This window comes from Candidozyma auris, chromosome 4, assembly GCF_003013715.1.
Source record: "Candidozyma auris chromosome 4, complete sequence".
Taxonomy (NCBI): domain Eukaryota; kingdom Fungi; phylum Ascomycota; class Pichiomycetes; order Serinales; family Metschnikowiaceae; genus Candidozyma; species Candidozyma auris.
The window spans coordinates 124,764-148,986 of NC_072815.1; the positions used below are offsets into that span (position 1 = coordinate 124,764).

At 46.3% G+C, this 24,223-nt stretch overlaps 12 protein-coding genes across 12 annotated transcripts; 8 read left to right on the top strand and 4 right to left on the bottom strand. All coding sequences in view use genetic code 12, as the record gives it.

The window, feature by feature from the left end:
* Positions 1–335: 335 nt before the first annotated feature.
* CJI96_0003734 (uncharacterized protein) lies at positions 336–2,024 on the top strand (the record flags this gene model as incomplete). The annotated part of the gene is made up of 1 exon (XM_029036976.2): positions 336–2,024. One exon carries the CDS (start codon positions 336–338, stop codon positions 2,022–2,024), a length of 1,689 nt encoding a protein of 562 aa, XP_028888032.2.
* Positions 2,025–2,251: 227 nt separating this feature from the next.
* CJI96_0003735 (uncharacterized protein) lies at positions 2,252–2,839 on the bottom strand (the record flags this gene model as incomplete). The annotated part of the gene is made up of 1 exon (XM_029036977.2): positions 2,252–2,839. The coding sequence occupies one exon, from the start codon at positions 2,837–2,839 to the stop codon at positions 2,252–2,254; it is 588 nt and encodes a 195-aa protein (XP_028888033.2).
* Positions 2,840–4,725: 1,886 nt separating this feature from the next.
* Positions 4,726–6,225, top strand: HGC1 (cyclin; the record flags this gene model as incomplete). The annotated part of the gene is made up of 1 exon (XM_029036978.2): positions 4,726–6,225. One exon carries the CDS (start codon positions 4,726–4,728, stop codon positions 6,223–6,225), a length of 1,500 nt encoding a protein of 499 aa, XP_028888034.2.
* Positions 6,226–8,177: 1,952 nt separating this feature from the next.
* On the top strand, positions 8,178–8,840 carry ROT1 (Rot1p; the record flags this gene model as incomplete). Its single annotated transcript, XM_029036979.2, has 1 exon — positions 8,178–8,840. The coding sequence occupies one exon, from the start codon at positions 8,178–8,180 to the stop codon at positions 8,838–8,840; it is 663 nt and encodes a 220-aa protein (XP_028888035.2).
* Positions 8,841–9,088: 248 nt separating this feature from the next.
* On the top strand, positions 9,089–11,413 carry VPS27 (ESCRT-0 subunit protein VPS27; the record flags this gene model as incomplete). Its single annotated transcript, XM_029036980.2, has 1 exon — positions 9,089–11,413. The coding sequence occupies one exon, from the start codon at positions 9,089–9,091 to the stop codon at positions 11,411–11,413; it is 2,325 nt and encodes a 774-aa protein (XP_028888036.2).
* A 376-nt stretch (positions 11,414–11,789) lies between these two features.
* On the top strand, positions 11,790–13,187 carry SPE1 (ornithine decarboxylase SPE1; the record flags this gene model as incomplete). The annotated part of the gene is made up of 1 exon (XM_029036981.2): positions 11,790–13,187. One exon carries the CDS (start codon positions 11,790–11,792, stop codon positions 13,185–13,187), a length of 1,398 nt encoding a protein of 465 aa, XP_028888037.1.
* Positions 13,188–13,835: 648 nt separating this feature from the next.
* CMP1 (calcineurin catalytic subunit A) lies at positions 13,836–15,521 on the top strand (the record flags this gene model as incomplete). The annotated part of the gene is made up of 1 exon (XM_029036982.2): positions 13,836–15,521. The coding sequence occupies one exon, from the start codon at positions 13,836–13,838 to the stop codon at positions 15,519–15,521; it is 1,686 nt and encodes a 561-aa protein (XP_028888038.2).
* Positions 15,522–15,707: 186 nt separating this feature from the next.
* Positions 15,708–16,469, top strand: CJI96_0003741 (uncharacterized protein; the record flags this gene model as incomplete). The annotated part of the gene is made up of 1 exon (XM_029036983.2): positions 15,708–16,469. One exon carries the CDS (start codon positions 15,708–15,710, stop codon positions 16,467–16,469), a length of 762 nt encoding a protein of 253 aa, XP_028888039.1.
* Positions 16,470–16,973: 504 nt separating this feature from the next.
* CJI96_0003742 (uncharacterized protein) lies at positions 16,974–19,940 on the top strand (the record flags this gene model as incomplete). The annotated part of the gene is made up of 1 exon (XM_029036984.2): positions 16,974–19,940. The coding sequence occupies one exon, from the start codon at positions 16,974–16,976 to the stop codon at positions 19,938–19,940; it is 2,967 nt and encodes a 988-aa protein (XP_028888040.2).
* Positions 19,941–19,986: 46 nt separating this feature from the next.
* On the bottom strand, positions 19,987–20,601 carry TSR2 (Tsr2p; the record flags this gene model as incomplete). Its single annotated transcript, XM_029036985.2, has 1 exon — positions 19,987–20,601. One exon carries the CDS (start codon positions 20,599–20,601, stop codon positions 19,987–19,989), a length of 615 nt encoding a protein of 204 aa, XP_028888041.2.
* A 102-nt stretch (positions 20,602–20,703) lies between these two features.
* ORC1 (origin recognition complex subunit 1) lies at positions 20,704–22,995 on the bottom strand (the record flags this gene model as incomplete). The annotated part of the gene is made up of 1 exon (XM_029036986.2): positions 20,704–22,995. The coding sequence occupies one exon, from the start codon at positions 22,993–22,995 to the stop codon at positions 20,704–20,706; it is 2,292 nt and encodes a 763-aa protein (XP_028888042.2).
* A 476-nt stretch (positions 22,996–23,471) lies between these two features.
* TEM1 (Ras family GTPase TEM1) lies at positions 23,472–24,134 on the bottom strand (the record flags this gene model as incomplete). The annotated part of the gene is made up of 2 exons (XM_029036987.2): positions 23,472–24,057; positions 24,106–24,134. 2 exons carry the CDS (start codon positions 24,132–24,134, stop codon positions 23,472–23,474), a joined length of 615 nt encoding a protein of 204 aa, XP_028888043.2.
* Positions 24,135–24,223: the final 89 nt, after the last annotated feature.

A 24,223-nucleotide genomic window follows, 5' to 3' on the forward strand; every position in this document is an offset into this window, starting at 1 on the left:
CATTGAACGTTAAAAAATTCCACATAATCGTTTGTACATCATCACCCAAACCTAATTGGGCCGCGCAGCTGAGGCCCCTCTGTTTATCTCTTATCGGGATGTCAGTACTCATTATGCCGTAGCGCGTATCCCCAGGCAAGGCGTCTACCATGGAGTGATGCGAGGAGGAAATTCTCAGACCTTCGATAAACTCCTATACTTTTGGCACCTCGAAATTTCTTCTGCTGTTTTACCTTCAGTTTCTTCTCCTCACGGTCATTACCCTAAACGCCCCTTTTGTATATATAGTCCACATTCCCACGTGGATCAAGAATTACAGCAGAAACCACTTTCTTATGGACGAGAGAAGTCATCTTTTGCACGAGCATACTCCAGAGGTCGATGATGAAGGCATTGTAGCATACGTTCAGCAGAGAAGAGCTTCAATTGCCTCGGCAGGACCTGCAAGCATACCTGCTGTATTTCAACTCAGCCTGAAGCAGTCCAGAGAGAGTTTCGCTGATATCCATCGAACGGTCTCTCATGTGTCCCACTATGACTCCGTCAATGAGCTCTTGTCGGTTCACTCTGGCCACTTATTGGAAGAGCCTCACACGTCGCTCTTCATGGAAATCAGGGCTCTCTTGAAGTACTCTGTGCCGCTTGTGGTAACATTCCTTTTGCAATACTCCTTGACGGTGGCTTCGGTGTTATCCGTGGGACGCTTGGGGCCTAGCGAATTGGCTGCCGTTTCTCTATCGTCCATGACGGCCAATATCAGTGGCTACGCCATCATCCAAGGTGTTTCCACCTGCTTAGATACTTTGTGCGCTCAGGCTCATGGAAGAAAAGATTTCAACACCGTGGGGATGCACTTTGTGAGATGTACGTACTTGCTCATGTTGTGCTTTGTGCCGATGTTTGTGCTCTGGGTGTTTCTTTCGCAGCCCTTGTTGCTAATGCTCGTGGGAGAAAAGAAACGTCATTTGGTGGCACTTGCAAGCAGATACTTGCGGATTCTCTCCTTTGGGCTTCCAGGATTCATTATTTTTGAGAATTTGAAACACTTTTTGCAATCTCAAGGTATCTTCCATGCGTCAACCTTTGTGCTTATCTTCTGTGCTCCCATGAATGCTGTTTTGAACTATGTCCTTGTCTGGAATAAGCACATTGGTCTTGGCTTTGAAGGTGCTCCATTATCGGTGGTGATAACAAACTGGGTGATGTGCCTCGCTCTTTGGTGCTACACTAAATACGTGAATGGCTACGCATGCTTGCCGAGACAAGGCGTATTTCACAAGAGCTACTTTACAAATTGGCGAAGAATGATCAACTTATCAATTCCTGGCGTGTTGATGGTTGAGGCAGAGTGGTTGGCATTTGAGATCATCACTTTTGTTGCTTTCACTTTCGGCACGGAGGTTCTGGCTGCCCAGTCCATTGTGTCCACCACGTGTGTTCTTTTATATCAAATTCCGTTTGCGTTGTCTATTACTGCATCCACAAGAATAGCATGGTTCATTGGTGCTGCGTCAGAGAGCTCAGCATTAGTGGCTACAAGAGCCGCTTTGTACGCGGCTGTCTGCCTAGGGCTTGTGAACGCCACAATTTTATTTTTCTTCAGAGAATTCTTTGCATCCCTCTTCACCAATGATAAGTATGTCATCAGGATAGCGTCCAAAGTGTTGATCGTGGGGGCATTATACCAAATCAATGATTTTATATCATGCACCACTGGCGGCATTTTGAGAGGCCAAGGAAGACAGAAAATAGCGGGCTATCTAAATGTCATTTCATACTACTTGATAGCATTACCAAGTGCATTATTTTTTGCTTTCCATTTCAAGCTAGAGCTTCTAGGCTTGTGGTTGGGGATGATCATTGCCCTATTCTTTGTCTCCGTATCGCAACTATACTTCGTCGCTACCAGTGACTGGGACCACATCATCAAAGAATGTATTGAAGAGGGGGTTGCAGAAGACGGCGTGCTTAACATCGAAGCAACGTCACTGGTGCCGGCCATGCTGTCCAGCCATCTAGTGTGATATATTATAGAGCGATAGAAGATACAGCTGGAAAGTGAGGCTGCTTCCACTAGTATTCTTGAAAAGCGGCATAAATATCGGATATCTAACATAGTTCAACATAGTCAAAGAATGAGAATGCTAAACAAAAGAAGCCCTTGCATTGAACTTACAAAAGCGTGATCGATGTAAACTTCTAGGCTCTGCCTCGAAGGTGTATGAATCTGACCCATCGATATGAAATGATCTCAGCGAGAATGTGCATTGTTTAATTCGTCCAACAAAGCATCACATAATTGCTTGACCTTGATCTGGTCGCTTGCAGATTTGATCTCGTTCACCTTGTTTGCAATTGAAGCGGTATCAGAGGTCCCCTGTTTCAAAAGAGCATTATGCTTCAGCAATAGCTCCTTGTAGCCCTTGTAAATCTCCGTATACAGCTCGTGCTCTCGGAGCAGGTCATCCCGAAGCTGATCGTAACGCTTCTGAAGATCAGTTAAGCGCTGTTCCTGATTTGAGCCGTCGATCGCTGCATCGGCCGAAGCGCAGTCAATGGCCAGATCCAAGCGCTTTAGGAAAGTGTTGTTGTTACGCACACGGTCGGCTGCCAGCTTCATCAATACATCGATCTCATCGTCTAGATCAAGGGCAGCATGCGCTGCTGAAGCATCAGGCACAGTGTGGGAAAGAGGCTCAGTTTTCAGGCGAGAAAAGCCGCCGGGGAGCTTTTGATCTGGCACGTCGATCCTCGAAGCCCATTCTCGATTCAAAGTTCTATTATAATCGACGGTGGGCTCGTGGGTGATGTCGTCGGAGGAGAAGAAGTTGCCGAGCATAGGAGAATGGAAAGTGCCGCACAGACAAGTTTTTGGCCAGCGGGAGCGATGGGCCAATGGATAACCGGCGCAGTAGCAGGGACTAAAGCACGATGGTTGGCAACGGTGGGCTTAGGGTGGAAAAAAAGAGCAGGTGCAACGAGGTCGTGTAAACAAAAACGCTCAAACTGGTAACCATATTGGAAAATAGGTGGTAGCGCGAAATGGGTGCAAAACGAACCCCCCTCCCCAGGCGAGCGATGCAGAGACAGGAGAAAAAAAAGAAGAAAAAAAATAGAAAAAAAAGTGAATGGATCGGTGCATCGGGGAGCTCGTGGATCAGTGGATCCGTGGATCGAAAATCGGTGGATCTTGGATCGTGGCAAAATACAAAGGAGATCACCAAATAGGCTTCTCGTCAAAATGACTTTGTCTGTTCTCTGGCCCTGACGCTGTGTGAGACCGCCTCGAGTTAGCAGGCCAAGAGACTCTCGCACGTATCGGCAGGCAGACGATAGGGGTCCCCTCCCACCAGAGACAGACTTCGGTAGGTTACCAGTCGTCTACGCAAGGGAACAAAAGACAAATTGAGAAAAAAAAGGCAAAAAGGCCAAAAAAAAAAAAAAAGTTAAAAAAAAAAAAGGTCAAAATCGAAAATGGTCTGATGTAGGCGTATCCGACGTTTTTTATTTCTTCACCGTCCTGCCAATTGTGTAGTGCACCTTCTCGCTGACTCGCCGGTTTCACTTTGAGCTGCCTGGCCCACCCGCGGGTAACTCTGCGCTGGCGCTGTAGCTCTGCACTGCCTGTGCAGTGGACACTGCGGTGGCTACATAGCATTCCGCGCCAGGGGCACCCGACATCCGTAGTCAAGTGGTCCCAGAGATCAAGAATCGATGACACAGTCAGCCAAAGATCGGCTAAAACAGATTTGCGACCCTCGTTTTCCCCACATCGTCATTGATCTATCATCTGTGTCTGGGCACCACCGCAGTGTCATCGAAATCTCTCTCTGGCGCGAGCTGGCTGCACATGCCACAGCCGGTAGGCTAAACCGCACTAAGTCTGGCGCCTGCCTCTTGCCTTGGGCCAAAGCGTATCTCGAGTGTTTTTCGCTTTGTGTGCTCGGGCTCCCGTGCAGTCGGTGACGTTGGTGGAGATTGGGCATTGTTGAGAGATAGGACTTAAGCGTGGTTTGTCGTGTGGGTGGTTGAGCTTGTCTGGTTTTAATTTTTTTTTTTTTTGGGGGTGGAGTCCTCGGCAGTGCAAATCTGGCTTACCGCTTGCTCTGGGCTGGGGCTTTTGTTTTTCCCCTTAGCCTGAACGTCGTTGTGCGTCGACGTGCGTTGAGATCGGGCTCGGGAGAATCTTTTTTTTCTCCTCATACTTTGCTTTTTTTTCACTCTGCCTCTCTGCCTCTCTGCCTCTTTTGCCTGCCTCTGCCTCGTTTCGCGCACAATCTCTCAATTGTCCTGCCTGAGCTACATTTTCCAATCTCTATTTTCTAAGGGGCCGCTGGCTCCCATGCAGAAGCGCTGCGTGTCTATGCATCTCCGTCTAACTACCTTTCACATTTTCCCCATTGGACGTGGCCCATTCTCCATCACCATCCAACGTATCCCTCCACATAGTCGGTGTCTCTTTTAGATAGGTACAATGCGAGCCGCAGCGTGTGCAATAATGTAGCTGGCCCATGCATGCCGATCGCCTTGTCCAATGGTGGAACCTCTCGTCTCGTGTAAATTTCACCCCATGTCTTTGATTGTGTATCTTCCACAAACACCTTAAATAAACCTCCGCCTGCTGGGGCCTCCAGGTGTGTTTGTTTTTCTACCTTCATATTTCTTGGGCTAATTTTTTTTTAAAAAAACGTTTCCAATCTCACCGCCAAAGGGACCACCCCCACCATGTCCATCCATGGCACCTTTTCCTATGCCGGTACAACCATAAACCAGTACAAGTACCCCCATCGGCTCTACGAAAGAGAAGTGCAAATACATGCCGACTGTTTCGCCGAGTATGAAGACGACATCTCCCTCACCTTGTTGAGGGCCCTGGTGGTCACTCAACCCAACTTCAAGCTCTACGACAACCAACCATACATCAATGCCTCGGTGAGAGCAAAACTCGTGGACTTCTTGCTCCGCATGGCCGTTCGCCTCAAATTGGTCCCCTACGTTTTTTGCAAAGCCGTCCGTCTTTTCGACCGCTATTGCTCCAAGAGAATTGTTCTTCTACAACAGGCTCAGCTAGTCGCTACCACATGTCTTTGGATCTCGGCGAAAGTATATGGCGGCAATAATCACTTTGCCAACTTGTCGAGTTCCAAATGTGGCCAGGTGAAAACCATCCTGAACTTGGGCTACGGCTCGGGCGCCCGCTTCTGTGGACCCACCGAACGGTACCGCATGCCCAAAATCTGTGAGTTGGTCAAGCTTTGCGGTGCTCGTTGCAACTACGACATCAGCATGTTCAAGCAGATGGAGTTGCACATTATGTCCACCTTGGACTGGAATTTGGTGGACACCGCCGTCGACGAGTTCTTGGTCGACCTGAGAGACCTCAAGTCTTGCACTGACGTAACCAACCTGCAAAAGTCAGACATTGCTACCTTGAAAGCGTTCGTATCCTACGCTTCGTGCTACCAGTACGAGCTCATTAAGTATACCCCTGTGGAGGTGGCCAAGGCAGCAGTCGACTTGCTCAACGAAACCTTTCACCTCACTGCTACCGACGCTGCTTTCCTTACGCTAAACAATTGCATTTTTGCAGAAATCCCTGACCTCAACGCAAGACAGGACGACATAAGGAACCTCCTCATTCAGGCTGTGGTGTCCGCTCCTGACTATCTTTTACATTGTTTCGATACGCTGGGGCCTCGATACCTCTACTCCAGCCTTACAAAAACCACAAAGATGCCACCCCCCATCGACACCGGCATTTCGACTCCCACAGAATCGTCCTACCCTACTCCCACAAGTGCACCGCATTTCGATGTGCCTCTGACCAATTACACTTATACTAAGCCAACGAATGTTTCGCTTTCAAGTGAGTCGTATGCGTACGAAACGTCGCCATCCATTGATGGCGTGCCATTTGTGTCGAAGCTGGTCAGCAAGGGCCTAAAAATCTCTGTCACCGAAGCTGCCAATATAAACAGCCACCACTACCCGTTGCTTCGCACACAGGGTTCCAAAGGCCCGATGGGGATGCTGGATCTACTTCCTCAGCCACGGCAGACACTACAAGAATCCTTCTACAAAAACAACAATAGCCTGACGAGCATCGCATCGTCCAACTCGTCAAAGGGTTCCGATATGTTCTATGACTCCCACCGATATGGCATTTCCACCCCAATCAGCATAGAGGACGACAAGTCGCTCATGAAAAAGAAAAAGTCCAGTTAAGAAATTTATTAACGCCACATGCCCCCCCTCTCTTCAGTTCGTGAAAAGTACCCGTTTCAATCTCAGCATTATTTAATGATAGAGTTATAAACTTTAATGTTTTGAGTAGCAATGAACAATGTATGAATATAGCCGAAAGTTGTTGTAGAGTCCCCGATGAAGGCCGTCAAAACAAACCTGGCGTGAACAAGAAAGAAGCCGAATTAGGAACAATGCTCGTCAGGTACCCAAACATGCTGGCAAACGCCGTTTTCATACCAGTTCAACGGTTTGATATTATCACCTGCAACCGCCTGCTGCGATTGTCGTTGCAGCTGCTCGGTTAAAGGTGGCCTGATGCGGCGTGTTTAAAAGGTATGTTGCACAAAACCACAAAACTTTAGATTACAGATGCCACACACGGCGATTTTTCGGCCTCTTCTGAAGTTAGACGAGATTAATGCCACAAAAAATATGTATGGTGCAGAGTGCGATGAAGCTGCCAGAAGCGACATGGCCTGAGGAAGCCCACAGTGCTGGTTTATAGAGTTGACGAGAAGTTGAGAAAGGCGAAAATAACAGGGGTTCAATGGACTCCCGGTCAAGACATTCCAGGCATTAAATATATAAGATTCCATTAGCAAGAAGCGTGAATTGAGTAGAGATGTTCAAGGGATACTGAAGACATCTGACCATCACTTTGAGCTGTGCTTCAAGGACAGTCAAATGAAAAGCAAGCCACAAAAGAGGAACATGACCAATATCTGAAAACACAATTGCTGAAAGGGTCCAACAATTTCGAATGAGCGAATTGTCAGGATCTTCTAGTTCAACAATTATAAGCCGAAGTTGGTAGTTTGAGCTCAGTCAGACTCCGGGTGGAACGATGCGAAGGCACAAAAACATGATCTTCACAGTCAAGACAGGCTTCTTGATAAGTTGAATTTTTCAACGCCAAAGCTGTTGATCTGGACGAATTGTTGCACTGTGAATACCAGTGATGTCAAACGGATGAGAGCCAGATGCCTTTCAAGCAGGTCAAGGTCAGGAAGCCTAGTTCCGCTCTTCTCGCAGCAGGATCAGTTTCTCAGACTGACAAATTTTGTTTTGATATACCTCACTTCTTCCACGGAAGTAACCATCTCATTCTAGTTTCTGATATTTCGCAACCAAGAGAGCACTGCCTAGTAAGAAGACCCACCACATTTTCTGTCCGAGATCACATTTTGAGTTACCCTAACAATCTGAGAAGTGGTTAATAAGAGCTCCACAATTATCATCCTCCAAATGTATAATGGCCCTCAAATCACCATAGACCATGTTCTGGAAGTCGTTCACTATCCTAGGTGGTTTCCCTTCTTGGTCCTGGCCCTACCACTTTAAAGTCGCGCGTGGCTAAGAAAAACATAAAGGCTTCCCAAAATGGCTCCTCACAGCACCACACGATTTGACCAGCATAGAGAAAGAAAAATAAAAAAAAAAAAAAAAATAATAATAAAATGAAATAAACAACAAACTCAAGCCGTTCGGAAATCGTAAGCAGCACTTAAACCTCCTTCTTGTTTGATCTTCACGTATAGCAGTCTCGTTGGGCCGGTCCCTGAGCCTTGGAACACAGCCTGCATTTCGCGACTGAAATGCTTACCCTTTTTTTTTTTCTTCTTAGCCGTTGCTATTTTTTCCCATCAAAGACCCTCTTCTTTTTAAGCAAGCCCAACTAAACCTTCCATATAACAGAGACTCAGCTACCCAAGCGGCCTTTACTGTCTCGACACGTATTCGTCTGCTCCCTTTGCTACGGCTCCACCTTTCTGAGATTCCCTCGCTTTGTTTCCTGATCTCCTGATACACATCCTAAGGAATCATCATATCATTACTTTCGATCTCAACTTAAACGAACACAAGAAGTCTCCATGCTATCGATTTTGTTTACCCTGCTCCTCCTCCTACAACTGGTGTTTGGCGAGCCCAACATGGAGGAGTTGGAAGGTACGTGGGTGTCCAAGTCTAACACCGTGTTCACGGGCCCTGGTTTCTATGACCCTGTGGATGAGCTCTTGATTGAGCCTGCATTGCCTGGCATCTCGTATTCGTTCACAAAAGACGGCTACTTTGAAGAAGCCTTATACAGAATCAAGTCGAACCCAAAGAATCACTCGTGCCCTATTGCCAGTATAACTTACCAGCATGGTAAGTACGAGATATTGAGCAACGGGTCTGTGGTGCTCAAACCTTTTGCCGTGGACGGTAGACAGCTTTTGAGTGATCCCTGCGGCTACAAGGAAGATGAGGCGAAATACGTCAGATACGTGCAGCTGACATGGTTTGAAAAGTATCAGGTCTCCATTTCTGACTACCACGGCAGATACATGTTGCAAATATATCAGTTCGATGGTTCTCCCATGCAGCCATTGTACTTGGCATACAAGCCTCCATTGATGTTGCCTACCGAGCCTTTGAACCCTACCGATAAGTCGAAGGCGACCTCCACGTCACTTCGTAAGCGGGTCAGAAGGTCTCTTGAAAACCAATATCGTACTAATGCCGTGAGACAAGAGAACCCAGTGTTTGAGAAGCTTTATTGGGTGGGGGTTGTTCTTTTAGGTGCCGGCTCTGTGGCAATGTTGCTTCGCTAGGAGCTTGCACTCCAGCAACGAGTGCTTTAAACATTTACATCTGTATCATATCTGAATTACATTTCCAATAACATTTTATACCGTTTGCATTTACCACATATCATACAATTGTGCCTGCCACCCTCCTCGCCTTCTTCAGTAGTCAATCAAATCCTGCACACAGGCGACGCCTCTCCGTATGATTCCTCAGCCTCTAGTCACATAATGACACTGATAGCAGTACTAATTCCAATAATTTCCCATACACAATGTCCTGGTTTGGAGGCTCTGATCCCATTGCAGAACTTGATGCCAAGATTGAAGAGGCTAGCTCAGAAACCATCCCCAATGGGGAAATGGATATTGCTGTAGGCCTTGAAATCACAGATATCATTCGAAGCAAAAAAGTGCCCCCCAAGAACGCAATGAGATGTTTGAAGAAGAGGTTGACAAAAGTTTACCAGAATCCTAATCTCTTACTCTCAACTTTGAAAGTGATAGACCTTTGTGTGAAAAATTGTGGCGCCCATTTCCTAGCGGAAATCAACCAGAAGGAGTTTATCGACTACTTGGTCGATTTCATCTTCAAAGTGCACTACAATACGAAAGATTACAAGGTTTACTCTTCTGAGGCAAAATATAAGATCGGTAATACCATATTGAAGTATATCAAGGAGTGGAACTTGTGTCTCATGGACGTCACCAAGACGAAGTACTTGGACAGAGCTTACCAGCTGCTATTGCTGCAAGGATACGATTTTCCGGAAGTCGACAGCCTGCTTCTACAGTCTGCATCAACGTTTGCAGACTCGAGAGCCCCTCCCGATTGGATCGACGGGAATGAGTGTATGATTTGTTACAATCCTTTCAGTGTGATGAACAGAAAGCACCATTGCCGTGCATGCGGCGGAGTATTTTGCCAGACCCACTCCAGCAACAACATACCATTGCCTGCGTTGGGAATTCTCCAGCCTGTGAGGGTTTGCGATGACTGCTACCAGATCCACAAGAGTAAGACCTCTGACGGCACCAAGAAGAGCACTAGCAGGAAGCCTTTGCCCAAGGAGCCGACAAACCCAGTGGAGAGCGAAGAAGACGAACAGCTTAGAAAGGCTATCGAGTTGAGCTTGCAGGAATCTCAAGGCTCCTCTACTAATTATGCTCCTCCGCCAACTGCTCCACCTGCACCGAAACCAACAGATTCTAGTGCAGTGTCTGACGAAGATATGGACGATGACATGAAAGCAGCGATCGAGGCTTCATTGAAAGAATATAAACAAGAGCAGAGTTATAGACAGCCGGAGCCACTGCTGGGGTACTCTCTGTACCCTTCACAACCGTCGGCGTCGAACCACCTGTATTCTGAATCACAGCTGGAATTTTACCAGAATTCTCTTCCATTTGATCCAAATGCATACTCCCAGCCCCCAGCGCAGCAAACTCAACCTGAATTTCACCGGCAACAACCTCAGCATACATTCAACCAGACTAATTCAAGTAATCCAATGTTGACAGCGCAACAAGCACAACCGCAAGGAGAGCTTTCTCCGCAACGAACTCATGTGGAGGATTTGACCGAGGAGGAAGAGGAGCTGATCAATCTCTACTTGCAACTCATAAATGGGGTCAAACAAGACAGATCAAAACAGGCGAACATCTTGTATGACCAAGACCTTAACGACTTGCATGCAAGGGTAATCAGATTGAAGCCAAAATTGAATCGTTCGCTTCGTCTGGCGATCGAAAAACATGACACGTTCATGGAGATGAACAACAAAATCAGCACTATTACTCGTCTATACGACCAGTTTTTGGAAGATAAACTCAATCAAGCATACAACAGGCATAGCATCTCGTCGCCCCAATTCAGTCCAGTTCAATCTTATGGCATGCCTCCACAGGGTCCCGGCTCTCAGCCATTCCAGGCGTATACTGGTCAATTATCAGGTCAGCACACTGGTCAGCATACCGGTCAACACCCAGCAGCTCCAGTCGATACTTCCCCAATCATGTCTCGTCAATCTACAGCATCTGGACAGGGAAGTGTCGCTCAGCATACGGGCTCTTACTCCGTGAAACGACAAGGTACCGGCTATCCTCAACAGAACTTCGGTCAACCTTATCCTCCACCTCCTTCTCTGAGTATTCCTTATCCTATGGATCTGTCTGCCATGCAAGAGACACCTTCACAGCAAAGTGAAGCTTACGACCATCAATCCTCAGCGTTTCCAATCACGTCGTTTCCTACATATCCATCCCAGCCTGACTTGGAAAGCGAGGACGTACCTGATGCACCAAAGACCACCAACGGCAGCGCCATACAGAACACCGGTTTCTATCCTACAGAGGTACCACTCGATAACAGTGATGGAGAAAGTACCACGAGCGTGGCCAGCAGGTATCCACCTGTTGCTGCCGGAGAGGGTTTTGAAGTTCAAGAACCTGTGGCCGCACACGAGCATGCCTCTGAAAGGTATCCTACAATTGCACAGATCGAACAGAAAGAGCAAGGAAATATCGAAGCTGAAGTGTCCATTCAGCCATCAGAAATCAAGCGGCCAAAGTCTGAACCTGAGCCACTTATCGAATTGTGAGAAATTTTTCAAACAGTTTTCGCTGCCTATGCTGCAATTCAAGCTTTTGCGAAAGCAAGTCATCTGCTTGTGCCCTGCACACAAGAAGCAGGGCGAGGCGAGGACTCCCAAGGCTTGCGATTTGCGATCTTTTTGCTCGAGATTTTTCATTCACTATCTTTTCTTCCCACAGAAAAAATTCTTCCACGTACGAGAGCTGCCGCTTGAAGTTCCATACATTGTTTGACTCACTGATTAAGTGAGCCTATCGCCTTTGAAGAATTTAAGTGATATCGTCCTAAGTGCCCCTTTAGGAGAAACGTCCCTGATACTGCTTTTCGCTAAGTGTAAGCGCATCAGTTTATAGGAGAAAAAGATAAGCCCCAGCGACAGAGTTATGGCCCCTGCTATTGATGTTATCCACGATGAAACAGCGTTTTTGAATGATGTTGTTAAAAGTCATGAATTTGTTGGTGACAGAATCAAGCCAATAGCTGGTTTCGAGGCCGGTGGGTCTTTGCAAGAATCACTGGCTACCACTGCTTTATCCAGAAAGCTCGTTGGTGAAGCTCTTGTGGAGCAGATTGGAGGAATCGACCATGAAGTGTGTGATGCTGGTGACGAGGATTCCTTCTTTGTTGCTGACTTGGGTGAGGTGTATCGCTCCATGAAGATTTGGAAGCAACAATTGCCTAATGTATTGCCTCATTATGCCGTGAAATGCAACACTGATCACGCTGTAATCAAGTTGCTTGGCACTTTAGGTGCGAACTTTGACTGTGCTTCCAAAAAGGAGATTGACACTATTTTGAGCTTGGGTTTCGATGGGTCACGGATCGTTTACGCAAATCCTTGCAAGACGAACTCTTTTATTCGTCACGCAAAGGAGTGTGACGTGAACTTGACCACGGTTGATAATGCACAAGAGTTGCACAAGTTGAAGAGACACCACCCAGAGTGCGAGGTGTTGATTAGAATTGCCACCGATGACGAGTCTGCTCAATGCAGATTGTCAACCAAGTTTGGCTGCTCGGTGAGCGCTGCCATTGACGAATTGTTGCCCTTGTGCCACGAATTGGGAATCAAAGCCGTTGGTGTGGCTTTCCATGTTGGATCTGGTGCTAAGGACTTTGATTCGATCTACAAAGCCATCAAGGACTCTCGTGCCGTATTTGACAAGGCACAGGAAATGGGCGCTCCCATGAGAGTATTGGATATTGGTGGTGGCTTCGAAAGGGAGACTTTTGGAGAATCGTCCGCCATGGTTCGTTACTCATTGGGCAAGTACTTCCCGGAAACGTACACCGAGCAGTTTGGTGTAAAATTCATTGCTGAACCTGGAAGATTCATGGTTGCCAATGCTTTCACGTTGGCTTCGCATGTCATAGCTCGCAGAGACTTGGGCAAGGAACAGTACGACATGGAGGCGATGATTTACATCAACGATGGCGTGTATGGCAACATGAACTGTATTCTATTTGACCACCAGCACCCAGAAGCACATGTGTTGAAACACAAGGGCAAAATCTACTACGATGGCATGTCGGCGGATGACGAGGACACGGACATCCAGGGCACGATCCGCCGGTACGCCTTCCTGATTTGGGGTCCCACCTGCGACGGGTTGGACTGTATTTCCACGAGAAGCGAATTCCCAACCAACATTGACGTTGGCGACTGGTTATACTTCCCCAACTTGGGTGCCTACACACTGGCAGCCACCACGTCGTTCAACGGACTCGGTGGCCTGGCCACGGTGAAGTATGTTTCTTCGGCCCCCGAGGTTCGCTTGTGAGGCCAAAGGAGAACTTGCAACGCTCCCTCAGACAGTAGTAATGGAATATTCACCATTGTACTGAGTATTTGTGGGAGTGTAGATACATAGATCGTCAAGTATGATTACTACGATATGACCTTACAATAAAAGACCATATTGAATGTTTTAGTCATCAATTCCTTTACTGATTTTTTTACCTTTCTCGGTTCTTTTCTCTGTTTCACTTGCACATCTTTGTCCATAATTCCACAGATGTCTGTGAGAAAAAAGTGTCTAGACCCGTGAGATTTTGCAACCATTTCAACGCACAGCCATAGTTTTTACAGTAAGTAAGGGCAACCAAAAATCCCAAAACCATCAAAAGCACAACAAAACAGCCATAACTATCAAAAGTGAAACAGATTTACTGGATCTTACGTATTTTGATCAAACCACACTCACCCGTCCCGATTTGTAAAACCCATCTCTGAATTGGCTCCCTCAGTGTATTATGGTCAGCGGTAGGCGCAATACAGGAACGCGAGCCCTCACTGAACAGCGAATTTAGACCATCAAGCTCCCGATAGTTCCAGCCAGATAACTTCCAATTGCTAGTTTGACTTCGCTTGGACTCCCAGCTTAAATTCTAAGTTTATTATTTCAATCCCCCGTTCAAATACCTCTTGCATGTCCCCCGTCGATAACAAGAAGCAGATCAGCAACGCTCTTTCGGCGTTGGACAAGTCCAACAAGCCCAAAGTAGAAAATCAAAGGCGAGATTTGACTCTTTATGTAACAGAGGAAGGCGAAGAACTATGCACCACGGAGCGAGTGGTGAAGCTGGTGAAGCCACCAGCGTCCTTCAAGCCGCTGGATGAGCAGGTGTTCTTGCCCAATGGGATGCCTAACTGTGAATTCATTAAGGACCATTTTTTCAACGAGGGGAGGCTTCAGCACCACCAGGCTTCGAGAATTATTCAGGCAGCCACTGAGCTATTGAGCCAGGAACCAAATATGTTGAGCGTGGCTGCACCAGTGACAGTGTGTGGAGACATCCACGGACAATACTATGATCTCATGAAGCTTTTCGAGGTGGGTGGGGATCCGAAGAATACCAGATATTTATTTTTGGGCGACTACGTGGATAGAGGCTCTTTCTCGATCGAGTGCTTGATTTACTTGTATGCGCTTAAGTTGACTTACCCAGACACCTTGTGGATGCTCAGGGGAAATCACGAATGCAAGCACTTGACCGATTATTTCACCTTCAAGTCAGAGTGTCTCCATAAATACTCCGAGGAGATCTACGAGGAGTGCTTGGCCTCCTTCAATGCGTTGCCCCTTGCGGCGATCATGAACAAGCAGTTTTTCTGTGTCCATGGGGGCATTTCGCCTGAGCTCAAGCTGTTGGACGATTTGGTTCGCTTGGACAGGTTCAGAGAGCCTCCTACGCGTGGTCTCATGTGTGACTTGCTTTGGGCAGACCCAATTGAGGACTACGACGAGGATAACATTGACCAGTCGTTTATGCGTAACACGGTTAGAGGTTGCTCTTACGCTTTCACTTACAAGGCCAGCTGTCAGTTCTTGGAGCGTACAGGTCTTCTATCGATTATTCGTGCCCACGAAGCACAGGACGCCGGCTATCGAATGTACAAGCGCACGAAAACTATGGGGTTCCCGTCTCTTTTGACCATGTTCAGTGCGCCCAACTACTTGGATACATATAACAACAAGGCTGCAGTGCTCAAGTATGAGAACAACGTGATGAACATCCGCCAGTTCAACGCTTCCCCGCATCCTTACTGGTTGCCTCACTTTATGGATGTCTTTACGTGGTCCCTCCCGTTTGTGGGTGAGAAAATCACCGACATGTTGGTATCCATCTTGAACATATGCACCGAAGAAGAGCTTGAAGAGTCCAACCTGCTCGATGAGCTTGAACAGAGTTCCCCGATCAAGGCCCACGGCCAAGGGCTCCCCGAATCTGCTACACAGGTCGTGACGGAATCAGACGACAGCTTGGAAGAGAAGAGACAGGCATTGAGAAACAAGGTTCTTGCCATTGGTCGTGTGGCCAGGATGTATCAAGTTTTAAGAGAAGAAGCCGAGAACGTGGCTCATTTGAAAAATTTGAACGAGGGCACACTTCCCAAGGGTTCGTTAATGCATGGTCGTGAGGGTTTGGAGAAGACGATCTCTGATTTTGAAAAGGCTAGAAAGGCAGACTTAGTCAATGAGAAGTTACCTCCAACTAGAGAAGAACTTAAGCAGATGGAAAGCGAGAGACAAGCAAAGATCAGAAAGAACATTGAAAGCTCCAGCTCCTCTTCTCCAGTATTTCAAAGGCTCATGAGAAAACTCTCTGGATAATTACACCCGATCTAGGATCTGCGATTTGCTATCACGATAAGGTATCTATGCGCGGCTTTCATAGAGGTTGTTTCGCGACATCCACACTAGGAGACGAAAAAAGTCAGAGAGGGAAAAAAAAAAATAAGTGGTAGACTTATCAAAGCTGACGAAAAGCAAGAGGATACGATAAAGTTTAGTGTCTATATGGGTGCCCGAGTGCCTCGTGGCATCTTCACGTGCCCAAATAGGGAAAACTTGATCACAATGGAAACATTACGCAAGGAGTATCCGGCGGGCTTTGCGACCTTTAGTGGCGATAAGTTCGTGCTCCATGCTGGCGGGTGCCAATATCGTATTGCATTCAAAGGCAGCCATCTGATTTACTTGCATCCTCAAATTGAGAAGTTCCTGGAACGCACAGTGTCTGTTCTAGTTCTAGACACCAACTTTATCGTATGGGCACCTACTCTTCGTTTGGGTATAGAAATCCCTTTCGAGTATGGTCTACCGCATCTTTCTGGGGAGGGACAAGACGAAGTTCTCGATATCCATCTTAAAGGGAGCGAGCTAATGCATGCTTCTGACGGCAATCTATCTTTGCAAATCAGGCGGGCTAAAGAGCATGAAATCACTCAGGCAGACATTGAACCTGATTTGAGAGCCATGATGCCGTACGATAGCTCTCTCAAGACAATTCACGCCATGTTCACTCGTTGGCTTCGATTCTACGAGTCCGCAGATGGAGAAGAGCTCTCCACAGCGGGCGAAACCGGTGTTCTCAGTCTTAGTGAGAACTTTCGCGTTGACGCTGGTGGCGATGCTGATGATCTTGGTTATGATGAACAGTTCAGTGAGGGCGATGCCGGCATGAACATCTCGCTCGATGTGCAATCTGCCGTGGGCGCTGTGAGAAGACCAAGGGAGGCTGAGGGAGATTGCCACGCCAAAACAAGACGACTAGGGTGAAGCAAAATGTGTACGTATAGACTTTCAGTGCTGTGCTGGGTGCGCCTACGGTCCAGGTGGAAGCGTATACCCCTACTAGGTTCTTTTAGCAGCCAATCACAGCACTCAAAAATGCAAGCTTTGAGAGGAAAAGAAGTGTAAATTGAAGACACAGGAAGGACAATAGGACGTAGGAAATAACTGACTCGAAGGAATTCTTTTCCATTTGAGCTACTTTAGGTTGGCTTATCTCGAAGTTCCATATCCCGATTCGGAATTACTGGAACAACCTCATCCCATAAAAAACCCTGAGGAGCTTCGAAAAAGATATCTGTGAGACACTAGGCCTTCAACATGACTTAATTGGCCTCACTTATATTCCAAAACCCAGCTGTATCTACCTTCCGGCTCAGCCTTAGCCTTCCCATATATCTCTTCCCCCGGCATACAGGGAAAGAGCACATATGGATCAAGAGCATAAGTGAGACTTAAAGCCACACGCAGTTGCTCTCTTGAAGCCCCCAAATGAAGCTGGCAGAGGATAAAGTCCAATACAGAGCCCACTTTTTTAAGTTGGGCCAGGGCAGAATTGTCGACCAGGACGATGTAAAATTTTGGAACGTTCTCATCGATTCACCCTCCGAAGCCAGCCATTTCTTCGACTTACTTACTGCAAACGATATTCACACCATCAGAGACCAGAATTTACCCAACTTTTTGATCCTTGTCAGAATGTTGAGTGCAGAGATTGTAAAGCTCAAGTTCCAAGCAACTGCTAAACGTCAACGGCTTGTCAATTGCGTTCGCCTCCTAACAAGGCTACTTCCGTTCCTCTTTGAGCTCTCCAATTACACTACAGATATCGAGCCTGAATTGTTCTGGAGCAAGGAGCTACGTTTAGATAAGTTGTGCTCGAACTCGCTAACGTCGTCGTTATTGCTACGAAGAAAACTGGCCCCAGCAAATCTCGAGCAAGGGCCCTTGGCAGTGGATTTGATTCATGCGCTTGTGTGTCTTCTATTCGTACCAGGATTCACTGTGGACGGGACGACCCAGGAGAAGTCCAATTCTCTTATATGGGAACCTGGAATTGGCATTTCGGGGACATTCAGGCCACCAAATTGCCGTCTAGATTGTAACAGGGTCGATATTCTCAAACTACTCTTAACGTTGACGTGCTCCACATACTACATTTCGGCGAAGAACGTGACCACTGAAGGGTCAAGGTTCCTTTCCACCCTTGTATCTACATTGCAAAAGCAAGATCTTGTGCTTTTTCTGTGCAGCCTTGTTAATCTTGTTTGCCGCTCAGCGAGATTGTCGAATTCCGAGAATGGCATGCTGTTTGCCAATTCGACACTCACAGAACTTCGTCACATTTGTGTGAACAACGCATTCCAGTTGCTCGTGTCTATTATTGCATACCCTTTGCCATCTACACATATCGCATTTTTGAAGGATCATTACTTTGGTCCAGATAAACGGCCCTCCAATAGTATTCGCCTCTTCTTCGGAAAGCTTTCGAAGGAATCAGAAATCTTGTTCCTTGCATCAAACTTTCTCAACTTCTTGAGATATCCTCTCTTCTCTCTCAAAGACGAAGCAAAACGAAGATATTATAAGTTTGGCCAGCCTTCCGTCTGGGCACTCGAAAGTACCGTCATACTTTGGGAGCTTTTCCAATGCAACAGGACATTTGCTGACCAAATAGGCGCCCGCTTCATCCCAAAACTCGTTCCTTACGTCGTGTACCATATTTTTGCCTTTTACGATCAGCCCCAACATTTCAACCTTGTCAAAATTATGGCTCACTTCCTTCTTTATATATCGTCAAAGGAGGATAGAGTTCAGATGTTGGTGAAGTCAGAACCATCTATTGAAGCATTTCCCCAGGAGCTTAAGATGAATGGAGTTGGTAGTATAAGAGACTTCAGCGTGATCAACATATGCCAAGTCTTAATTAATTTATCATCCAGAAGCAATTCTCGAGACTCGCAACTTCACTCCTTTCTCAGACCCACGCTATTCGAGATTCTCTACAACTTGATCCCAACAGTCTGCGAATCCGTCGAGGCAACTGACATCTCCTCGAGGGGCATGTCTAATGTGAACCCAAAGGGCGGATTGTCATACAAAGCCTCAAGCGCTGTGACGTCTGTCCTTTTGAAATACTCAGACGAAGCTTTCTTATTGGATGACTCAAGCAATCCCTCCATGTTGGCCCTTCTTGTCCGTGCATTATGTTCGTCGGTAATGAAAAACCCTGCAGCTTCACGGATGACATTGTTCACGTTCCTCAAAAATGAGAAGGCTTATGACCATATTTGGAATGTCATCTATGGGTTGAAAAATCGAGCTGTCGACGCAAGAGCTCTTGAAGATCTTGACGAGGAGGAAGAGGATAATTCGATTGCAACTTCTACACCACTGATGCAGAATCAGGTGCCCTTTTCAAGCCCCGGTCATAATAGACATAGCTTTCAGGCCACGGGACCTAGATCGCCTTACACAATCTCATCCAATAACACCTCTGTTGATGACGGCTTCACAGAATCCCACAATACTTCGAGAGTGAGTCTTCCTGAAATCGATCCCCTCACAGCTCTTGTTGAAGAAGAGAAGCTCTTAGCTGCAGCTTTGAGGCCTGACCCACCCACTGGCATGTCTCAGAAATTTAAGGACAAACTCCCACTTGCCGCTCCCATGAGTCGATCATGGGGTGGCAATGATGCGTTGAGGATAATCATAACCATTATCATCCCTGGATTGAAGTCCGCATTGCAAGAGGTGTGGGCGAAGAGGGATGAATGTAATTTCGATAGTTTCTTCATCGTCAAACAAATTGAGCATCTTAATTTCGAGGAGGTCATTTACAAAAATAGAAGAGACATCAGTCATGATTTTCTTCCCGACACCCCGATTCATAAGTTAGCGTTCTCGTGGAACCATATGTCTCTCGGATGGTATCTTTCAATAATTCAAAACAACGGTTTCCGTTCGACAGACAATATCAAATTGTTTATCGGTACAAACAGCACATTGATGAAGAATATATCTTCTTCAATTGCTCTGATTGGCAAAATCGCAACCAGCTGGTCTGGACTGTTATGGAGCAATAATCAAGACAACTCCGCAGAACAAGAGTCGATACAGTTTGTCGACCTGAATTCGAACTCTACAAATCCCTTTGCTTCGACCGCTATTAAGCTATTTAGGGTTGACGATGGAGAGGATAAATCCTTCAATCCTTTCGGTATTAAGCTCAACTCACATAGTAATGGTGGTGTTGCTGATCTCACCCAATCGCTCTCAAGAAAGCTAGGTGACTTCAGGAACGGAAGCAGAGGAAGCATCGTCAGCATCACATCGGTAAGCCAGGAGGATACCGATCGCCCAAAACTTCACCCTCGAAATTCGGTAAGCTCCTTACATTCGCTCAACACTTTAAACCGAACGAGGTCAAACACCCCTAGAAATTCTATTAGCATGTAAAATTAAGTCATCTTGAGACCCTTTTGATAGAACGTATATATAATTATTAGCGTCTGCGACCTTTTTTCTGCACAAGCTCGAAGCCATCGTCGTCAACGACAGGTCCTTTTGGAGCTTCGTCAATATGTGTATCCTCTATTTTCTCCACAAGTTGAGGCACGTCATTCTCATTGTCTTCCTCATCCTCCTCATCACTGCTTGGATTATTAGGATCTGTTTCGATCTTGATTTTCTGTGTTGCGGTGTTGGACTTCTTTTGTTGGAACTTCTCATATAGATCGTCTATGGTGGCATAATTTTTGGCAGCGCATTCCTTGTATAGTTTCAATATGAGGGCAGCGATTTCGAGTGCTGAGTCGTTGTCGATTTCCGTATCAAACTCATCCACCATAGCAAATAGCAACGTCTCTTCGATCAAGATGTTGTCCACAGCTTTTTCTTCAAATAGATCAATCACGACCCCTGAGAGCCAGTCTCTTTTCTCAGCGCTGTTCGGTCCTCCCCACGAATTTTCAACGGCTATGTTCAATTCTTCCCACTTGTAAACCGCCATGCACACACCAAGTTCAAACTTTGCCTGCTGCTTCTCATCGTCAAATCTAAGTGATTGCTTGTCACTCTCAGCACGGACGAAATCCGTTGGGTCTATTGCTCTCATCATGTTGGAAAGTGCCTGAAGATGATCATCGCAGATGCATCGCAATTATGCCGATACATAGACCCGTGCACCAACACATAAAACATGGCTGCAAATTCAAGGTCGTCAGAGCATGGGAACAACGAGCTGATCTCTTCTTAAGGCAGAGAGCACCTCGTCTTCTGAAATATTAAGTGAAACAAGCCTGTATCGTTCGCTTCGGATGTTTTGTTGCGCGATAATCCCGAGTTCCTCAAGTTGGTTCACCAAGAAGGACATGTCGTGAACTCTGATATTCCGTGGTTTTCCGTAACAGAAGTCGGCAAAGCTTTCGTGTGTCTCTAGCTTTTGTAAAGCTGTAGCACTATCTTTCGATGTGAGAAGCTCAAGAGAGTTTTTCATCTCGTCCATGATATCACCGAGCGTGTTTTCTGCCATGCCTGATCTTCGCATGCGTAGAAGAATGCCAACCAAAATATGCTTTGACTCGAACGAAAGCTGATTGAGGAGCTGAGCAATAGGCGAGTTCACTGTCTCGTTGATCGCTTTAGATATATGACCAATTTGAATGGTGAATGTCTGCTCGGATTCAGGCAAATGCAAGTTGGTTCCTGCTTCTAGAAATTCTTGCTCTGCAATCTCAACTGCTCTTCGGCATATCGTCAACGCTCTTCTAGCATCACCACTGACACTGGCAACCTTCCTCGAAGCAAATCCCACGGCATCATCACTGACCTTGACCTTTCGACGATGCTCTTTGCTAAGCATCGTGAGTCTGTGAGCTATGATGGTGCCCAACTGTTCAAATGTATAACCCACAAATTGTATTCTTCGAAGACCTAGTCTCGACGAAATCTTATTTGTGAGAACTCTTTCAGGCAAGTCCATAGTATTTGCCACAGCAATGATGACCAACTTGGAATTGGGATACGTGGGCCAATTAAAAAAATTGTACATAACTGCTTGAGTCTTCGTGACGATTTGATCGAGCTCGTCTAGGAGGACGACTAAGGGCCGTCTACTTTCATCAGGCAGGTTTCTGCTAAAATGATCTTCAAGCAATAAAGCTGCATTAGATGGCGTGACCTTAATTCCACTGATAAATTCCCAAAGCTTCTCATAAGCAGAGGCTGGAGAAAGAAGCTTTAGACAATTGATCTCCAAGTAGTCGAAGTCGTTCAACCCACCTTCCCCAACAGTGCTACGAAGAGTTTCCATGACCTCTCTTATTGTGGCAGTTTTTCCAACACCAGGGGTACCACTCACGTAGATGCAGCTTCCAGTCTGAGTTTGAATTGCATTCTCCACATTTGTGTACACAGCAATCCATTCCTCTTCCCTGGCTGGGAGGGAGTTCACCTTCATCGACGTGTGTAGTTTTTCCTTGAGTTCTTTGAATGCTTCAGACGACGTATCTATGCCAATCGGCGAAGTCTGTGAGCCACCTCGACTAAGCGAAGGTAAGCTTTCTGCGACCGAACCAGTTTTCACCTTGAACCCTTTCTTGAGAGGAGAAAGTACACCCTGCAATTTTGCTCGCGATGATGTACCACGTTTTAACGGGGAAGCAGTAGCCTCCTCTTTTATTGGTGAGCCGCCAGGCGCCTTCTTACGCTTCTTTGTTGGACTGTGAGTAACCACTTTTGCTTCTTCTTCCAGATCTAAGTCTTCGGAGTCTTCGTCACTTTCCTGCTTGACAAACTCGTCCGAGTCTGAATCATCAGAGTCTGGCTCAGTATATCGCCTTCTTGAGGGTGACGTTGTATCCTGTAGTCTATCTTGAAGGGAAAGAGGCATCGACTTTCGTTTTTTGGGAGAGATGATCTCCGATGTATTTTCTGCAATGAAGTTAATCCCTGCCATGTAATCCTTGACAATGAGAGCTCGGAGATTGGAAAAATCGAACGTTTCGGAAAGTCTTTCTCCTCGAAAGTCACTGGCTCTCTGACAGAGAAATAGATTAGAGGCACTCGAATCGTCAAGTACCACCTCGGAATATTCCGTGGAGGTAAGTACCTGGACCTTATCGACGATATCTTTGACATGCAAAGAAACTATTTCAGGTGTAATAAAGATTTCGTTTCTCTCAAACACTTCACCTTTCTTCGCGTCTTCACTCAACATAGAAGGATGCATGAATTGAGCACCCAGAAGCTCAACCAAAGCCTTGAGTCCCAACTTTATACTTGTTATCATAAATATAGATGATTGATCACCCGAGATTAATAGACAATCGCCCGTCTGGATACGTAGGCCATCTTCTTGTCTCTCTAGCTTCACGTAACTAGGTTCTGAGGAATTGCCTCTTCGACGAGTTCTTCTTGTAGGTGTCAGGGGTTCCGCCGAGGGCAGACTCTCATGCTCTTCTATGAGTAAGGTCCAGCCTTCTTTGTCTAGGTCTCTTTGTCTCTTGGCCATGGCTAGAAGAGAAAGATCAAGAGTAACATTGAAGTGAACTTATAGCGGATGTATGCACACCAGTATCTACACAAGAAATGGTGATTTCGTGATTGAACCTGAGTACGTTTATCTATATAAATTAACTATATATAGAGAGCCAATGCTGAACGTGACTAAGCGTAGTGAGATAAGATGTGCATCAGGAACCCGAATGGTGTTTCATCCTATGTTCTTAATCTCAACATAAAATGACAATCAAGCACTCAGGATTTGGAAGATACTGATGATCGTTATAGGCTTCTTTCACGCATTTAAGCTAATCCAAACAGGTATCAAGTTGCAGGGCTGCAATACTTTAGTCCGTAGTGTGACTCACCCTTCAACAAATAGTAGCACTCCGCATGCACTTAATCTTTAAAAGTTCACGAGTCTCACTGCTAATGAGCTCACCACAAATCTGATCGCTTAACCTTCAGACAAAATTGGCCATGCAATTAGGAACCTGCGCCGTCTTTCTTGTAAATCAATATGGGCTCGCCGACATTGACAATTTCATCAATATTTAGTTTGAGGTCAAATGCTTTGGATAGAATGATCTTGAAAATCTTTTGGATATTAATAGAATGGCTTGTCGAGCAGAAGATCACTGGCAGCCGCATGGCCCTGCCGAACTTCTTTGCTTGGTTCGTGATCTCTGTTTGATCTTGTGGCAGCAAATCAATGAACTCATCGTACTTTGTGCCCACCAAGAAAGGAATGGCTGTTTTGTTGAAACCACGGACCTGCCTGTACCATTCTTTAATGGAGTTCAATGTGGATTTCCTTGTAAGATCGAACATAAAGAGAATGGCTACCGCATCGTTGGACACTAGTGGTAGCATGTTGATAAACTCTTTCTGACCGCCCAAATCCCAGATCAGAAAAGTGATGTGTGTGTTTCGTATCTGGATTTTTTTATCCATGAAATTGACCCCCAATGTCTGGATGTAGTCCTCGTCAAAGCTTCCTTCAACATACTTCACCATAAGCGAAGTCTTTCCAATTTGGGAGTCGCCAATGAGCCCTATCTTTAGAGCGACCCTTAGAGTTAGTTCATGGTCCTAGAGAATGGATTTAGTTTGTACATACTGGTTGCTTTGGCTTTCCAGAGATTCCATGAGTGCTGGGTGTTTCATAAATCGTAGTGTTTACATTTGTAGGTCTGTAACGCGTGATGCGCACGTGACGTCCCATAGACCAGCAATGG